This window comes from Kryptolebias marmoratus, linkage group LG21 (assembly GCF_001649575.2).
Source record: "Kryptolebias marmoratus isolate JLee-2015 linkage group LG21, ASM164957v2, whole genome shotgun sequence".
NCBI classification, from domain to species: Eukaryota; Metazoa; Chordata; class Actinopteri; order Cyprinodontiformes; family Rivulidae; genus Kryptolebias; species Kryptolebias marmoratus.
In genome coordinates this window covers 22361404-22374292 of record NC_051450.1, presented here as the reverse complement: position 1 = coordinate 22374292, position 12889 = coordinate 22361404, and the positions used below count along the sequence as shown (strand labels likewise).

General features: G+C 37.4%; 3 protein-coding genes across 4 annotated transcripts in view; all 3 read right to left on the bottom strand.

The window, feature by feature from the left end:
• Positions 1 to 12889, bottom strand: part of LOC108228352 (HERV-H LTR-associating protein 2) — a 96257-nt gene that overhangs the window by 38569 nt on the left and 44799 nt on the right. The window lies entirely within an intron of this gene.
• LOC108251256 (CD276 antigen) lies at positions 571 to 4192 on the bottom strand. The gene is made up of 10 exons (XM_025002925.2): positions 4039 to 4192; positions 2889 to 3206; positions 2536 to 2811; positions 2056 to 2343; positions 1873 to 1952; positions 1751 to 1783; positions 1467 to 1501; positions 1312 to 1357; positions 1164 to 1209; positions 571 to 1003 (listed from the first exon to the last, which is right to left on the bottom strand). The coding sequence occupies exons 1-10, from the start codon at positions 4103 to 4105 to the stop codon at positions 813 to 815; spliced, it is 1380 nt and encodes a 459-aa protein (XP_024858693.1). The 5' UTR covers positions 4106 to 4192; the 3' UTR covers positions 571 to 812.
• Positions 6636 to 12889, bottom strand: part of LOC108251257 (CD276 antigen) — a 45960-nt gene continuing 39706 nt past the window's right edge. Inside the window, exons 1-7 of one of the 2 annotated variants that reach the window (XM_017441490.3) lie at positions 9477 to 9670; positions 8388 to 8708; positions 8032 to 8307; positions 7631 to 7921; positions 7441 to 7526; positions 7320 to 7352; positions 6636 to 7163 (exon numbers count right to left, since the gene is read on the bottom strand). In XM_017441490.3, the coding sequence (XP_017296979.3) occupies positions 7128 to 7163; positions 7320 to 7352; positions 7441 to 7526; positions 7631 to 7921; positions 8032 to 8307; positions 8388 to 8708; positions 9477 to 9618 (1185 nt within the window). In that variant the 5' untranslated portion in view covers positions 9619 to 9670 and the 3' untranslated portion in view covers positions 6636 to 7127. Of the gene's footprint in view, positions 7164 to 7319; positions 7353 to 7440; positions 7527 to 7630; positions 7922 to 8031; positions 8308 to 8387; positions 8709 to 9476; positions 9671 to 12889 lie in introns of those variants that run through there. The other variant, XM_037973068.1, reaches the window with a different exon arrangement.

The window sequence follows — 12889 nt, the reverse complement described above, 5'->3', positions numbered from 1 at the left end:
TATATATATATATATATATATATATATATATATATATATTATTTTTATTCTCTTCTACTTTCACCTGTAATTAATGTTTTGTTGCTCTGTGATGCACGGTTTGAGACACGTTGTCTCCTGAACTGCCTGTTGTCACCTTTGACTCTGTCTCGTGCTTGATTACACATATTAGACTGATGGATACATTCTTATCTTCTTTTATTACTTTACCAGTATGCTGACGGACTATTCTGAGTGGTTGGTCTTGTTCATTTTTGTTTTTAGTGTTAGTCTTTTTTTTATTTTGTTTTGATATTTGTCTTCCTTGGCTGTTTGTGTCAAAAAAAAGTTGTATTTGAAAAATTATAAATAAAGTATTAAAAAAGAAAAAAGAAAAAAAAAGAAAACAACAATAGACAAGAGGGGACACTCACTGTAGAGAACATGTGCTTAAAAGGAGTTATGAACAGAGAGCGAAATGAAAGATGGTAGTGAAGTGTCTTCAAAGTGGTGGACGTTCTTCTGGGTCCTCAGCGGCAAAGTGAATGATCACAGAAAGAGTTTATTCAAAATAACAGAGTCTGTGCCAAATCGTGATCACAGAAAGAGTTTATTCAAAATAACAGAGTTTGTGCCAAATCGTGATCACAGAAAGAGTTTATTCAAAATAACAGAGTTTGTGCCAAATCGAGACTTCTGGCCCAATCAGTGAAATCCCCCGTTTCTCTGTTTCTACTTCTTCAAAGCAAGATTTGTTTTATTGGTGAAAATTTTAAGGAAACTTGTGATGAAAAGTTAAGAATCACTGAATTTGACCCAAAATACACAAAATTTTATTCTTGCAACAACTTATTACAGGTTATTTTTATTTCATCTTCAATTCTTTCAGTTTCCTCTTTTTGTCCTTTGGATAGAAATTTCTCAATGTTCTTGAAGACTTTAGCAGAAGTTTGGTTGTCATGAATCAGAATCAGAATTGGGGGCTTCACAGGGACAGACTGCTCCGTGTTCTTCGGCGTCCAATCTGTTTGTAACCAAAATAGAAAAAAACTAAATATCACTACTGTTTACACAGTGAACATTTTTTTTTAATTTATAACAAATTGTGTTCCAGAAATGTAACTATAAATGCAAAACAGAAAACAAACCTGTAGTTCACAGAAAGCAGCAGGACATTTTATTAATGAGGGGTTTCATTTCCTTTTTATCTGATGGTGGTTTTGTTGTCTTCTTAAAGAGAAAAATGTGAGATAACATCAACACAAAATACAAACATAATACTGTAGTTCACATAGAGTAGCAGGACATTTTAATAAGAAAAGATTTACTTACTGAGGGATTTTGTGTCCTTTGGATCTGGTTGTAATTTTGTTCTCTTCTTAAAAAGAGAAATGTGAGTTAGGAGACCAACATCAACACAAAGAACAAACTTAATACTGTAGTTCACACAGAGCGGCTGCACAACTTAATACAACAGATTTACTTACTGGGCGATTCTCGTTGAAACACAGCAAATTTGGAACTTTTAAAATGAAAAAATGAGAGTTAGGACACAAACGTGTGCACAAATACCAAACAAAATGTCAAATAAAAGGTAAAGGCATTAATGACCTCTCACAGCACAGCTGCTTTCATTTGTCACACTACTTTCTACACAGCTGACATTTAACCTAGTTTATTAAATATTGTGTTTTAGAAATGTAACTATGAATATAAATTAGATGTTTCTACAGTCAGCAGCTGCACAACTTAATACAAGAGATTTACTTACTGAGGAGTTCTGTTTCTGTTTGAAACACAGCAGCTTTGGTGTTTTAAAAAGAAAATGATGTAAGTTAGAAAAACAACATCACATACACTATTTATTAAAATTAAAATAAGAAAACTGCTTACCTTCTTCATTTTAATGACAGATATTGCAACTATCATTGCTGCTGCAGTCGCACCAAGCACCACCTTCCAAACTGGAATCCCTGAAACAGAAGAGTCAGAAAACTGAAGTGTCTCAGATATTTTACTGGTTGATGTCTGGAATCATACAGATATAAATACAACCAGCAGTTTATTTTATCTTACCTTCACTTATCCTGAGAAAGATGTTAGAAATGATGGTCTCCTCCTTGTTTCTGGCTTCACACGTGTAAACTCCTTCATGTGTTGAAGATAAATCCTTTAACGTGAGGCTGCCGGACTCTGAAACCTCCTCCACGTGTTTCCTCCACTCCTCTGACACTCTGGAGGAGGTTTCACCCTCAGTCTTTGTCAGGATGATCTGACTGTGGTTGAACCTCCAGGTGAAGCTTGAGACAGGAACGTCTGAGCAGCAGGGGATTGTTGCTTTAGTGTTTAAACCGTCCACTGAAGCTGAAATGATACAACACAAAATTATAAAAATCAAAGGAAACCAACATTGTATCATCTCTCTTTACAAACTAATCCATAAGTGTTTGCATCCTAAGGAAATAAATTATGGGAAATTCAGTAATCAGTGATGTAAAAACATCCAAATGGAAATATCACGTTTGAAATGACTTCAGCTTCTTGTTTGCTGCTTACTTGGTTTATTTAAAGTTGCTCTCCTCTGGTTCCTCTGGTTCCTCTGGGTTCTGACGGTGCAGCTGTAGATCAGATCAGGATCTCTGTCTGAAACCATCAGAGAGCTGCTGATGCTGTAAAGCTGCTCTTCAGTCTGCTGGACTCTGGGTCTGTCCTGGAGCTCCATGTTGGATGGAGGGCTGGTGGACCAGGTGAGTTCAGGTTCAGGGTAGATCCCCTCTGAGCTGCAGGTGATCCTGTTTCCTTCCTGAGAGATGCTGACCTCACTGACTGGAGCTGCAAACAAACAAATTAAAAATATTAAATAAAAGCTACCCAACTAAAAGCATGTCTGTAATTAAAAAATGGCTCACCATTAATTTTCAGGTCAATAAACGATTGTTTGCTTCCCTTATTGGTGCTGGTAAAACACTCGTATCTGCCCTGATCCTGAACCTTCACTCCTCTCAGCAGCAGGGAGGCGTTTCCTCTGGAGATCTGATCCTTGAACATTGAAGTCCTGCCTTTGAACCTTTGGTCCTGGTGTCCCAGCTGGTCCTGACCATTGTAATATGAGTGGACACGAGGTTCTCCTGCTTTCTGGTGAATCCAGTGGATGATAACATCAAAGCTGTTTTGGACTTCACACAGTAAAATGCAGGTCTCATTGAAAACACAGTTCACCTCAGTGTCTGCAACACAAAAACCAAACAATCAACTAAAAACATAATCAGAATTCACTTTGAGGCTATTGATAAATGCAATTTTGCTTATTTTAGGCCTTATTAAAGGTGCCAATGCATAAACACCCATATAGTCACAAAATTAGTCGGTTTTCACATCGGGCAGCTTTGAAAAAGAAAATAGCATGGAAAAAATACATCAAAACGTGCAATCTCATCATGAATACTGCACTAAGACTATAATGCAAAATAATAATAAGAATAAAATCACCAATAATGTCTGCATAGACATCAATAGTATTCAGTGGAAGCAAGTGGTAAAACCCGGTCCTGTTCGGAGCTCTACAGCTCAGACCTCACAGCAGAAACATCATTCAGACAGAAAGTTGGACTTTATATGTCTGATCTGGAGTTTTCAGATCTTTAACAGTTTTTACAGCCTGTACAGGTCACCTTCATCTCTGGATCTCACAGAGACACACAAGATAAACAACCCTGTTCTCTCACACTCTCTCTCCATTAAAATGCAGGTTTTTGGTCTGTGGAACAAAGCAGGTGTACCCAGAGAAACCCCACACATGCACAGGAAGTACATCCAAACTCCACACAGAACCTTCTTGCTGTGAGGCGACAGCTGTAACCACTGCACCACCGTTCCACTTCTTTTAATTCAACCTACTTCCTTTAAATTACCTCTTTCTGAAATGCTTCAATTTAAAAAAAATAAGTCAAAGTTACCACATAATTACTAAAATTAACTATCTGAGGGTTAACTGTGGATTAATAATAAAATAATAAAAGAATCAAATTAAACTGAACATGCACTAAATGTTTTACTCACCTCCGTGTGAAAGGAAGCACAGACACACCAGGATCACCAAAACCAAAAGGTTCTTGAGGTTAATCATGTTACATGTTTCCTGTCCTAAAGGAGACGAAAAAGAAAGGATTGACCCGTCTTTCCACTGATTTTATAGTACTCAAACCCCTCCTCTCTTTGGCACAGCTAATAAAAACCCGAGGTTCTATTATCTGCAGTCAAAATCAACTGAGCAGAACACAATGTTAAAAAAATCCCATCCAGCTGGTTTGTTCACATTTTGTTCTTATGTTCATTAACGTGACTCACTGCTTTGTTGATTTAGACTGCAGATAATAGACCTGTGAATGCTTTCTGTTTTCATTTCAGTGAAAATAAGACAATTAGCACATTGAGTTTCTACAACAGCATCTCAAGACAGTGTTTTGCATAAATGAGTTCAAAATAGTGTTCATGAGTGGCATTCATTTTTTATGACTTCTGAAACTTTGTTTGATGTTGTTACTTAAGGAACTTCAACTAAAATTGGTAAAACTGGTGACATTCAACATCATTCTGTTTAGCTGAATGGCTATAACCTTTAAAGATATTTTGGGACAAATCTGAGACGCTTCATGCTGAAAACAGTTGCAGGAGTTTACTGTTTGGACCAGAATCTCACTGGGCTACAAACTTGCAGGAAAAAAGGAATAATTTCCTGCTGCAGTCTTGTTGAATTCTGTTTGCAACCAGCGAGTCGTGCAGCTGCCTTTTCTTCTGCCAGTTTTTTTAAATCACAGCCTTTTTTTGTGTAGCCAAAACTGTACCCTTGGCTGTGCACATTTTGTTTTTGCTCACATCTATGATTTATTCTGCTGGATTGCACTTTAGAAATGAAGATGGGCAGATTTGGACCTGGACATTTGACGGTGTAGGCTTGCAAAACAGGTTGGACATTTGCAACAACTCTGCAGCTATTTTGAGAGAAAATCTGTCACTTGAAGTTTTTGAACATGTTCAAAATTCAAGAGAGAAGACTCTGCAACTTGAAATGAAGAACGCTTGCAAATGTTCTGAGTCATTTTGGAGAGTCCCTATTGAACTCTGTTCGCCATCTCATCCCAGTTCGGTGAGATGCGGGTGCACACGTCACACATGACAGGTATTATAGATGGAAGATTAGGACTCAGAAAGCAGACTGACATGAAAAACACAAAACATTAACTGATTTATTAACAAAACAAAAGACTGACGAGGCGGAAAAAAACTCACAAGTTTTACTCTACGGACAATCAGGAGACACAAAGAGAACCAGACAGTGCAGGAAAGCAATAATGAACCAGCAAGAAGAAAATAGAAGTGACTGAATATAAAGGTAGAAGGTGAGTGTGTGACTGGCTACAGCTGGACAGGTAAGAGATAAAGTGGGCGTGGCTTGCTGACTGGAAAACTACTGAGGAGATAGTGTCTAATAATACTGGGATCTGACGTAAGCAACACATCAACCTCACCCCCATTTCAGACCTATTTTGCTTTGTGAGAGAATAAAACAAAAATATATGTGACTGAGAGCAGTGGTATTGAATATTAGGTAATATTAAATCAGACCATATGTGATCACAGAGAGTTGGAGAGAAACAAACATGTATATTAGTTGAATGTTACACGAAAACATTTATCATTTAAGAGTCAGGACATGGTCTTTGAAACAGATGTTTGTAATTCAGTCCTTCTTAGTCAAAATGATCATTTATGCAGAATGATATTTTTCTCATCCAGTCAAGATTTTACACATCTCAAAAAAATTCTTATTATTCGTGTCTACGAGGCGTCCTGCTGCAGAAATCCACAAGTACAATGTTTCCTTTCTAGAAGGAACCTTTCTGTATATCTGAAAAGGGTTTTGAATATGAGAAAATCACATTTTAAATATCTTCAACCCCACTGTTATTAGAGTCATACATTTTCTTATAGATATCCAAATTTAAAATCTATTACGGTCAAACTGAAACTAAAACTTCAGTTAAGCAAAACAAAAACATGTCTAAAGGAACAAATGTTGCCTGGCTGCATTTTGCAACATTATCTCTGAGAGACTTTACCAAAATGAACCGTGACCAACTTCCTCTACAATCTTATCTGAAAGTCTTTTGGCATTTAACAAAGAACAACACAGAATACAAAAAAGTTTTGTTTTTTTAGTACATTAAAGAGTAGCTTACTATATAACTATACAAATGTGTGACTTTGTAAATGTCTACACCTTTTACTTTTATCTTTTTCTTTGGAAAATAAATCCATCTGCATCAGCTTCTTAACACTGGTTCAAAACATTCCCCTTCTTAATTTGCAAAGACATAAAAAGCCTCACAAACATTCACCTGCTTAAAGAAAAGCATTCAGTTCCTTTAATCTGTCTGTTGAGTTTATGGGTTTCTGTTTTCTTGTTCTTGAAAAAAGTACATTTTAGTTTGTTCCCAGGAACAAAAGTCACTTTTTGCCAGAAACAGTCACTAAAACGGCGTCATGCAGCCTGCCGTTCCACCCTTCGTTGAGCTCTGAAACCTTCTGAAACCACAGTGAGTTAATAAAGTTAAAACTTTCTTCCTGCGTAAATAACACAAAACAACTGCAGCATGTTAATTTAATAAAATACACAATAGTAATGCTTTATTATGATATAACAGATATACTGAACAAACAAACTCCACATAAACACTAGTTAACACTAGTTTATAAAATCTCAGAATGTAAAGGTTTAAATGGAAAATGTTGTTTTCACACAGTGAAACACAAATACACTGATTTATTTCAATGATTACAAAAACTATAAAACAAGTTGTTTTTTCAGCTGAGTTGATATTTAATAAAAACAAAGCAAAGCTGCCTTGATTCCATCTGGAATCAGAGTTTGTTCTTCATCTTCCGGATAAATAAATAAATCTAATTTAAAAGTTCCTCCTGCTGTGATACCAGAGAACAAATATGTTGTTTTATTTTTATTTAATCCTTCAGTTTCTGCTGCAGGAGTTCATTTAATCTTCAGCTCTTCTTCTTTCCTGTTTTTGTCCTTCAGATGAGAATTTATTTAACTTCATGAAGACGTTGGTTCCTCAGCAGAAGTTTAGTTTTCAGGAAGCACCGTTTGTGTTGGTCGGTGTGTACCCCTGTTAAACAAAACACAAAACAAAATGTCTCTCCTTTCTACACAGTGGTCATTTAATCTGTTACAACATATCCTGTTCTAGAAATGTAACTATGAATGTAAATTAGATGTTTCTACAGTCAGCAGCTGCACAACTTATTACAAGAGATTTACTTACTGAGGAGTTCGGTTTCTGTTTGAAACACAGCAGCTTTGGTGTTTTAAAAAGAAAATGATGCAAGTTAGAAAAACAACATATCACACAGTTTATTTAAAAATGAAAGAGGAGAATCATTTACCTGCTTCTTTTTAATGACAAATACTGCAGCTGCAATCACACCAATCACACCAATCACACCAAGCACCACCTTCCAAACTGAACTCCCTGAAACAGAAGATTCAGAAAACTGAAGTGTCTCAGATATTTTTACTGGTTGATGTCTGGAATCATACAGATATAAATACAACCAGCAGTTTATTTTATCTTACCTTCACTTATCCTGAGAAAGATGTTAGAAATGATGGTCTCCTCCTTGTTTCTGGCTTCACACGTGTAAACTCCTTCATGTGTTGAAGATAAATCCTTTAACGTGAGGCTGCCGGACTCTGAAACCTCCTCCACGTGTTTCCTCCACTCCTCTGACACTCTGGAGGAGGTTTCACCCTCAGTCTTTGTCAGGATGATCTGACTGTGGTTGAACCTCCAGGTGAAGTTTGAGACAGGAACGTCTGAGGAGCTGCAGGGGATTGTTGCTTCAGTTTCTGACCCATCCACTGAAGCTGAAATGATACAATACAAAATTGGAACAAGTATAAAAACTTTTTTTACAAATACATAAAGCTTGAAACCTTCTAAATGACCAGATTCTGATCTAAGATCTGCTGCTTACCTGGGTTATTTAAAGTTGCTGTCCTCTGGTTCCTCTGGTTCCTCTGGGTTCTGACGGTGCAGCTGTAGCTCAGATCAGGATCTCTGTCTGAAACCATCAGAGAGCTGCTGATGCTGTAAAGCTGCTCTTCAGTCTGCTGGACTCTGGGTCTGTCCTGGAGCTCCATGTTGGATGGAGGGCTGGTGGACCAGGTGAGTTCAGGTTCAGGGTAGATCCCCTCTGAGCTGCAGGTGATCCTGTTTCCTTCCTGAGAGATGCTGACCTCACTGACTGGAGCTGCAGACAAAAACATGCAACTTTATCAGGAGCTGCAGCAGAAAAAACAACCAGACAACAACAATTTAAAGACATCTTACTTTCTGTTTTAAGGCTAATAAATGATTCTTTATTTCCTCCGGTGGTGCTGGTGTAACACTTATATCTTCCTTCATCCTGAACCTTCACTCCTCTCAGCAGCAGGGAGGCGTTTCCTCTGGAGATCTGATCCTTGAACATTGATGTTCTGCCTTTGAAGAGCTGGTCCTGGTTTCCCAGCTGGTCTTGGTTTTCATAGTAGGAGTGGACGTATATGTTTGCTGTTCCTCTCATGAGAATCCAGTGGATGAGTGGATCAGAGCCGACCTGGAACTGACAGGGTAAAAGGCAGCTGCTGTTGAAAACACAGGTCACCTCTGGGTCTGCAACACGAAATAAAGACACAAAACCAGAGTTAGCTGATAATGAATGCAATAATTGTTAATTACGGGAAACAATAAAAACTCAAACAATTAATAAATGACATTTTCTGAGAAACTGCAGTTTGAATGCTGAGCACTGAATGAGGTTGCTGAAATATGCTGATGAAGCAGAACACTACCTGAAAGCTAAAAGTAGCCAAATGCTAGCTAAAACAGTGTCATAGTGCCCCCCTGCAGGTTGTGAGTCCACAGGAGAGTGCTTCATGTTCACATAGCATCCGGCCAGTGGGTAAAGACCAGACCAACACATCCTCACCGCTGAGCCTCCGTCCTGATCCTGGCTCCAGAGGCCCTTTTAATGGGGTTTCTAAACAGGTTCTACAAGATTCATACATATTTTCACACACAAAAATGGGCCTAAACCTCCCTGAGGAGCTGAGAGAACAAACTCTGTCCTCTCAACTGTGTTTTCCTCAAACTAAATGTGAAAGTTTTAGAGAACTCATCAGAAAATACACAATCAAATGATCAAATGGTTGATAATGTAGATGTAGGTTAATCACGTTCAAGACATTTTAATACCACAGCTTGAGTTCTTACAGGTTTGTGTCTAAACTGTGTTCATCTTAAAGAAAATCCTTGTTCTTTGTTGTGTTTCTTTACATTCAGCTGGTTTATTTCCACTTTATAAACTTTAATTCTGACCTAATGTAGCACCTTTATGTTGGCAGAAGAGCAACCTGAAGGTAGGATAAATGTTTTACTCACCTCCTCTTGAGAAAGTCCACAGAAAATTCACAACAATCAAAAACTTTAAGTCCTTTAACTCAATCATTGTTCTGCCGGCCGTCACCAAACTGAAATGGATGAAATGAACGAGTGATCGGAACAGCTCATCAGCTGGTTGCATTCCACTGAATCTGTAGGTGTGTCAGACTGAACTACTGCTAAAAACAGGATTTATTTAAAGCAATAATTTAATAAACAGTTTACAAGACAAACAGTAAAACATTAATTAATATAAACTGTCCATGGCTTGGGCGCCACAGACTGATTTATCCTTTAAATCTTTTCACACAGTGTCAAACAGAGTTAAACTTTATAGCAGGTAAAGTTGCTCCATTTCCAAAGCCCAAAAGGAAATATCTGGATTTACTGGTCTGTCTACGTTCCAACCCTCACCTTCGATGAGTCATGACTGAAAAAAAAACAGAATCTGGATCAGAACAGGTGAAATGAGCTTCCTCTCCAGGGTTCAGATGTGTTCCTAAAACACATTTTATTTCAATTATGTCCCAGTTTTATTCAGTATAAGGCAGGGGTTGTAGGTATCTGACACAGGAAAGCTCAGGTGTAAAACTGGAAACACGGTTGGATTTACTCATGGCGGTCTAAGGTTCTTGTCATCAGGTAAAACCTTAAAGAGCTGAGCCAATCAGAGCCAGAGGAGGGCAGGTCTGTTTGTGGAGAGTTGGTAGGAATCGTCAGTGACTCCTCCCGATTACTTTTATGGAAGCCATAGTCAGGTGAAGCCTCATGAACATCTCAGGTTCTCCTTCTAATGGTGCTGAAAAAGATTAGAAAATTCAGTCTGACTAAGAACAGCGACACCTGGTGGCAAACTGAAGCGTTGACATCGTTTTTTAATCCCATGTCAGCAGAAAAAGTAAAAAAAAGACAGATACTACACCGGAAGTATAACTCAGTTCTTTATTAAAAGCAATCAGACTTTTCTTTTAATCCTAATAAGCAGACACACTCGCCCATGTAATAAAAAACCTTGAAATTATAAAAGTGCAGTGTGTTTTACTCGTGGAATATGTTCAATTTTATGGTTTATTTGTGGATTTTTAGTGGCAACAGCTAATGGGACAGCACCAAATCCCTAAAAATTAATCATTGTGTTGTACTTTGCAGATGAAGGGGTGTTTTATAATTACACACATGACAAATAAAGAATCTTAAATGTTGTAATGTTGAGGTGAGGCCAGCAGCTGTCAGTGTTTCCCTCATAGTTTTATCCACTCAGTGCATCATTACTGAAAATGATTAAAAAATTGTCCTAAAATCTATCATGCAAAGAATAACAGTCAATAAATTGACTTTATTTAGTTTTTTGTAGAACCACATTGAGATCAACATCAGTTTCTTTGGCTCAACTTTATAATCATCATTTTAGAAGCTGTAAAACAAAAGAGTGACCATAAAATGGATTATCAGGAGATAAAACAACATGTTTGCACTTCTTCATGAACCAAAGTCTTCAGTTCTTCTCCTGTTAAAGACTCATCAGTCAAATATCTCTGGGAACTCGTTTACAGAAAACTTTTTACTCAAAACTTAAAGTCAAAGTCTCTTTATTTGTCTGCCTTGGACAGAGGGGATACTTCACACACACATGGCACTCTTTTATAACATCACAAAGTTAATAAATACATAAATAAATTATTCAAATCATTAAAAAAATACTACTGATTATGATCCCTTTAAAATGCCTTTTCTTGAGGCTTTAAGAGGTTTTAATTCCACAGAGTTTCTGCAACAGAATAATAACAATAAAGAATTAAAATCCAAAGAAAAGATTATTTATTTTCTTCAGAAAGTGCTTAAACTTCTACAGATTGAAAGTTTTTTTTTTATCTGATTAAATGTGTTTTTTTAATCTCCTTTTGATCATTTTACACTTGCTCACACATTTAACATTTAAATATATTTTTCCTCAGTTAGAAACACATTACATTGAAGTAAACACCAGCCTGGATTTGCATAACTAAAGACATCTTAGTGTAATATTCCTTTAATATCCAAAACTATCTTAACTGTATATATGTTCATTAAACATTTTAATATGATGTGTAGTTTATCAGTTTATGCAGAACAGCAGGGAGGTCTTGAAGATTCACCTAATCTTGAATAGTCTGTTCTCTTCACAGTGAGCTGAAAAATATTACAGTTCAGACATCATCATCAACACAAACAACAGATTTAAAATACATTTTAAAGTTGAGGGCAGAGTGTCGTTTTACCTGAACACCTGATCACGCATATGAACAAGAGCATGAAGATTATTGTAGCAACAATTACTCCCAAGAATATACCAATACATTTTTCACGGAATATATCTAAAACAAAAAGAAAAGAAAGTCAGATGTACAATCATAACAGTTTTCACTTGTCTGTGCTCCAACTCCAGACAGATGTGTTCAGGATTGTTGTGTGAAGGGATTCATGCTTTGGGTTTTTATTATAATGCTCTGATAGGTGTATTACCTACCGTTGGTGGTACGCTTGTTTTGTATTTATTCTTACATGTTTAATTCAGATTAGATGAGATTAATTACTGTCATTGTTGAAAACACAACAAAATTCAGCAGTACTTTGCATTTTTTACTGTTTTGAAGTGAAAATATACAAAAACATGAAGTCAAACAGTTAATTTTATATTTCACTCTCAAAGTGATATTTGGGGTTTAACACAAATACCAGAGTTTTTACTTTAAACTAGAAGTTGTTGCCATCTTACCTGGGTTTTTTTTAGGAGCTGGGGTTTTGTTCTTTCGAGTTTCGACGGGTTTTAAAGTCGCTCTCCTCTGGTTCCTCTGGTTCCTCTGGGTTCTGACGGTGCAGCTGTAGATCAGATCAGGATCTCTGTCTGAAACCATCAGAGAGCTGCTGATGCTGTAAAGCTGCTCTTCAGTCTGCTGGACTCTGGGTCTGTCCTGGAGCTCCATGTTGGATGGAGGGCTGGTGGACCAGGTGAGTTCAGGTTCAGGGTAGATCCCCTCTGAGCTGCAGGTGATCCTGTTTCCTTCCTGAGAGATGCTGACCTCACTGACTGGAGCTGCAAACAAACAAACAAACATAATTTATCAAGAAGATCAAAACTAAACAGCAACATGAAGCATCTGTCTATCTATCCATCTTCTACTGCTTATCCGCGATCAGGTCATGGAAGCAACAGGTCCAGGAAAACCCCAGACATCCCTCTTCCCAGCGACAGTCTCCAGCTCTTCCTGGGGGATCCCAAGGCATTTCCAGGCCAGAGAGAATAAATAATCCCTCCAGCGAGGTCTGGGTCTGCCCCAAGGTCTCTTCTCAGTGGAACATGCATAACAAACCTTCAAAGAGAGGCGTCATAATCAAATGCTCAAACTATCCTTTCTGGATCTCATTTTCCATCA